The sequence below is a fragment of the Nestor notabilis genome, unplaced genomic scaffold, assembly GCF_000696875.1.
Source record: "Nestor notabilis isolate BGI_N333 unplaced genomic scaffold, ASM69687v1 scaffold33425, whole genome shotgun sequence".
In the NCBI taxonomy this organism is placed as follows: Eukaryota; Metazoa; Chordata; class Aves; order Psittaciformes; family Psittacidae; genus Nestor; species Nestor notabilis.
Window position 1 is genome coordinate 26,249 of NW_009930335.1, and position 5,708 is coordinate 31,956.

Sequence of the window (5,708 nt, forward strand, 5' to 3'; positions counted from 1 at the left end):
ATGAACAAAATGCTAAGTGGAGTCAATCACTGTGTCTACTTCACCATATGGATTCACAATGCTCTCAGCTTCTCACTTGCCTTGTAACTCCCACATGTTAAATAACATCAAGCTCTCTCCTTGGAAAACAGAAAGAGAAGGTAATTACCTGCTCCTCTTTGTTGTTTATGATAACCAAGCGTGATGCCCTCTCTTCACAGAATAACTTTGCCTCTTCGAAGATTTCTCTTTCAATTGAAAAGTAATAGCACTTTTCTGTATAGTTCTTCCAATGGGGAGAACAACCTGTAATGTGAATTTTTTGTATTAAGTTAGTTACTGGTAACGGGCTGGCGGCAACTTTCTGCATAGGGCCAATAATAAGTGGAGGAACCCACACTCATCTACAGTATGCTGAGACCTGAAGCACCTGCATACAGTTTGGGAATTTACTTAGAAACCTGGAGTCACAGAATCAACTAGGTTGGAAAAGACCCTTAAGATCATCAAGTCCAACCATTACCCCAGGACTGCCAAGTCAGACACTAAACCATGTCACTGAGGGCCTCGTACGTGGTTTTTGAACACTTCCAGGGATGGTGATTCCACCACTTTCCTGGGCAGCCTGTTCCAATGCCTGATCACCCTCCTTGTGAATAATTTTTTCCTAATATCCAGTCTCAGTTATTAGGATCCTGACTCTGCAGTCAAGGCTAAGCTGCATGGTCGAGGGGATTATTTATTACTCATACTACTGCTGCTTTTTCTTTAGCAGTAAACATTAACTTTCAGGTCATGAGAAGGAAGAACAGGTATGGCTTCACTTAACAAGGCTCTTTCTGATAAATCCCACACACTTAGTCTAAGGTAGCAGAGGTTATTTGAACCAGTAACTAAGTGGTGAGCATCCTCTACTATGTATATTTTACTGGGATACATCTCAGTAAAAGACGCATGCAGTGTGTTGACAGCTTACCATTAGCCTCAGGCACTGATGTAGGTTCACTTTGTAGAGCCATTGGCATCCCTGGACCTGGTGGCCCTGGTGGCCCAGGTGGGCCCTTTGGACCAGGCAGCCCAGGAACTCCAGGTAGCCCAGGTAGTCCTCGAGGTCCTGGTACCCCTGGCTCGCCCACAGTTCCTTGTAGCCCTTGAAATCCTGGTGGACCTTGTGGCCCAGGTGGACCATCTTTGCCTTGTGGACCTGGTGGCCCTGGGTCTCCACTTGGTCCAGGCAGACCCGTCTTGCCAGGAGAACCTCTCTGACCTTTGGAGCCAGGTGATCCTCTTGAACCTTTTCCTCCTTTTTCTCCTGGTGGCCCAGTTGGCCCAGGTGGGCCCTTCTCACCTGCAGGTCCTGGTGGTCCGGGCTCTCCTTTCTCTCCTTTTTGTCCTTTCAGGCCAGCGGGGCCAAGAGGACCCTGAGGGCCTCTGTCACCTTTAGGTCCCCTTGGACCAGGAGGGCCTGAAAGAAAGTCAGCATGCAAAGTGGGGATATGGACAGAATAAAAAGCCAGTGAGGGGTCCTCACTTAATGTATTTCAGACCAGCAACATTGGATATTCAGAACTGCGAAAACTGGGCTAACAGTTACTTTGAGCAATGCTTGTACATTTGCTTCTCAGGTTCTGTATAGCATTGATCTTTCCTCAGCCTCCATGAAATACAGGATGCAGAAGAAAATAATCTGAAGCACCTTGTCCTGTGAACTGGACAATGACACCATGCCCTAGGTGACCAGCTGAGGCACCAGTCCCTGCAAGACACACTCTGTCCTGCATGTTGATGCTCCCATTCCCTCCTCTGTTCCCACACTTCTTGCCCCACCTCTCCTCTCTTATACTACAAGACTCTTTCTCCTGCAATGACCTTGTTCACTGCTTTGTCAGTAATGGGTTGTCAAAAAGGGACAAAATGATGAATAGCGAGTAATAGGCTAACTGTGGGAGAGACCAGAAGTACTAGCTGCTAACCAGCCAACTATAACTTGAAAGGGCACAATACCCATGATAGGAAATGGCAACACTGTGACAGCTATAAAAAATCAAAATAATTTGGGATTCTGATCATGGATGAGCAAATGCCTTGCCAGTATTCTTCCCCCTGCCAATCTATGTTAATTTTAAATCCTCCAGAGATAAATTCCTAAACTGCAGTGATTTAGTCCTGGTTGAAATCAGAGAGGTTATGGTTACAGACATGAAATCTTGGCTCTAATTCAGCCTTAGTTTATTTGGAGCAATGGATTTATATTTGTGATTAGAGTTTTAGGCTTGACTGGTTCACATCAGGTTGGAAATACAAGCGTTCTTTTCATTTGGGATAATACTTGGCTGGAAGAAGCCTCCTAAACTTGATGCTATTTATTTCTGGAGAAAACAAAATATCCCAGGATTAAAAATCTAAGCAAAGTAGGATGTTTTCTGGCAGACTAACAACTGGCTGAAAGTGAAATAGCAACTTGTTTTTCAGTAAGGGCGGACCTTTCTGGGAATAGTCCAACGTATATTTTTTAGCCATTTCCTCCTTAGCAGGCATTGGTTTCTTGAGGTTCCACACCTTCACTAGCTTATTTTAGAAACTAAATCAAAACCAGACCCAGTCAGTCAGTCAGAATAAAAATTTGCTAAGTCAGAACCTTCTTTCATACTACCCCCATTGTAGCTATGTAAAGAAGGCATAGGAAAATTAACAAGGAAAATTCAAGCAACGTTTACATTCCCAAAGTTTAGGGTTAGATAATGGAAAATCCCAGGACTCTGTACCAGCATGCACTATCTTCCACAGAACCAAACAAGTAACATAAGCAGGAATTTGGCATAGACTATTAGAGGCATCATTAGGGAAGCTACGTACCTTGTAAGATAGTGAAGTTCTTGATGAGCTGGCCATGTTTGGAATCTACCAGCTTCATTTCTTCCATAATCACTGACAAATTGGCAACTTCAACATCTAACCTTGACCTCATCAAATCCTGTTGCACCTTGAGAGATGCAGAGTCTAAGCGAATATTGGCTAGTGTGCTGTTCATAAAAATCAGCTCATCTGAATGTTTACTTAAGGTGTCTGTACAAGTTGTCCTGACCTCATTGAGATTGCTAGTCAGTGTTCGTAGATGATGAGCAGTGTAGCTGATATTGCTAATGATATTGACTATATCAGTCTCAAAGACCTGGAACCTCTCTTCTAGCTGGTTAAATTTGGCAGAAGTTCTGTTTTCATATTCTTTATGTTGTTCCTGGAGATCCTTTAGATTTTGTTCATTGGCTTGGGCAATTGTGGTGATGTTCTCCATTTGCCCGCTGAAGGAGCTGAGCTGGTTGTTCATGTCTTCAAGTGTATCATTGTTAGCTTTTGCCAATGCTGAGTTGTTGGCAGCCAAAGTCTGTAAATTTTGTACTCTCTCCTTAAGCCCGTCGGTGTCCTTCCGGGCTTGAAGGACAACCTGCTGCAAATTTTGAAAGTCATTCTTGATTCTTAGAATAGCCAAGCTTGTATCTTCCATTGACTTCTGCAGGACACTGATAAGATTTCTTTGCTGCATTTGTGTCAGGTTTAAGTTGTTCAGGTTCATGATGACCACATTATGAGAATGCACTTGGTTTTGCAAGTTTGTTTGGATATTACTCGTGTCTTGTTGAAGATTGTTGATATAGCCAGTATATGCCTGAAGAGTCTTATTGACACTGATGATCATGATAGAGTTACTATCTAAGGCACTTCTCATTTGGCTCTGTCTATCATCCAATACATTTCCAGACTCTTGCAGCTTCTCCAGTGTATCTTTATTTCTGGTAGTTTTCTCTGCAATGTCATGAAGCTGCTGACGAAGAGCCAGAATGTCAGATCTGAAGCTAGACAGTTCAGTGTTAGTATCCATGGCTTTTTGTCCAGCTTGGTCATCTGTTGTATGGGAGATGAAAAAGAAAGGCTTTAGGATGAGTTTTTTAAAACACAGTGTAAGAAAGCACAGTGTATTTTAAGTACAGTCAGGTTGTCCAAATGTTTTGTCAATAGACAGAATGTTGTATATTTCCAGAAAAGAGAAACCACTAAGCAAAGTTCTGTCACTAGACATAGCAAAAATCAAAGAGGAATCAATGAAGACCTTGTGTCTTCTTGAGGAGAAAAAAATGGTGATTCTAGCATCATATATGGGAAAAATTACCACTGATGAGTAAATGCAGTCAATTAGTGCTGTATTCTGAATGAAAACTGAATGGCAAACAGAATTCAAAATATTAAAGTGGTATCAGTAAATACATGTTTTAAAGCTATGGCTGGATTTTGCTGAAAGCTCGTAAGTAAATTTTAGCTGCTCATATTTTCTTCTTTTTCCTGGCAGGTGGAATATCTTCATTGTGATTTAGTACCTATAGTCCCATTTTTTGAAATCTTAGGTTTAGTTTTAAAGAAGTTCTAATACGTCTTTTAAAACAATCTGGGTTAGTGACAAAAGCTTTGCCAGCAGGCTACTCCAGATGTGATGGGATATAATGTATTTCTGGTTTTCTCTCTAATATATTCCTATTGCTTTTAATGCCATTTACTTTGCTGTTGTTGTTTCCTCATGTTCTGAGTTTGAGGAAGGCAAAACCTTTAACCTTGAGGACCATCTCTGCTCTTGCTTACACTGCCCTACAGAATACTTCTGGAAGCTTGTCTGAATATGATTAAGCTTCTCTGGCTGCACAGCTCATCAGCCAGGTCATGGAAACCAAGCAAATAAGCAGTCAGCACTCACTCTCAGGGAAGATTTCCTTTCTTGACCTCAATCACTTCTCTCTTGTACACGCAGTTCATATATTATTGTCCTCATCTAAGTGTAGCTGTATTTATGAATTACACGCTCTGTAGTCCATCATTTCAGATGTCCCCAAGAGAGAGCAGGCTGGTTTTCATAAACTACAGTGAATACAGCTGTGTGTAGAGCTTTCTTCTGGTGTGTCTGAACGAGTCATGATGGCAAACATCAAATGGTGGCTTGTGAGATTTCAGTCTGAAGTGTTTATGGAGTCTTTTGTGGATAGACATCTTCTCAAGCACAGTTCCTCTCCCTGCCACTTGTCTCACTCCAGGATCTTCTCAGCTCTGACTCTGTGTTTACCTCTTTCTTATAGCTCAAATTATATTGTGTTCCTCACACAGCTCTGACAACTGCCAGGTTCACATACAGCTAATCCCTAAAGGCCTGTCTTTCATTCACCACATGCTGTTATCCTTCTGGCCCTACAGCAGTTCTCTTACCTTTATGCCTCCCACACACATTGCTCCATAACTTTTTTAACTTCCTCCATGGCAAGTCCATTTAAATGGGAACTGAAGGTCCTGAGCATCTCACTGGCCATCCATCCAGCAGCGTGTAAAAATGTGTGGGCATGAATGAATGAAAGGCACTCCAAGTTGTGAAAATTTAATCAGTATAACATAATAACCCAGATGTAACCCAAAAGTTGCATGTGCTTGGAAGTGTAACATTTTTCCTTCTGTATATTTATCAGTAAAAGTACATGCCACTGAATTACTCCATGTCTTTGAACTAAATGCATTGTGCAAATACTTCAGAATCCGGCTATTTTTGAGGGGAAAAAGTTATAAAAATTTATGATCAAGCTGCAAGCAAGCAATTTTTCCTAGAAATACACATCTCAACATGTGGTTTATGAAGCTCAGCAAAATTTATTTCAGTCTTGAAATAAATTGCACATGCATTATGCATATATTAATAT

At 41.6% G+C, this 5,708-nt stretch overlaps 1 protein-coding gene across 1 annotated transcript in view; it reads right to left on the bottom strand.

Annotated features, from left to right (window-relative positions):
- Nucleotides 1-3,882, bottom strand: part of COLEC12 (collectin sub-family member 12) — a gene marked incomplete at its 5' end in the record, with an annotated part of 7,738 nt that extends 3,856 nt beyond the window's left edge. Inside the window, 3 exons of the mRNA XM_010015348.1 lie at nt 149-285; nt 956-1,444; nt 2,836-3,882. Coding sequence (XP_010013650.1) covers nt 149-285; nt 956-1,444; nt 2,836-3,882 — 1,673 coding nt within the window. The remainder of the gene's footprint in view (nt 1-148; nt 286-955; nt 1,445-2,835) is intronic.
- Nucleotides 3,883-5,708: the final 1,826 nt, after the last annotated feature.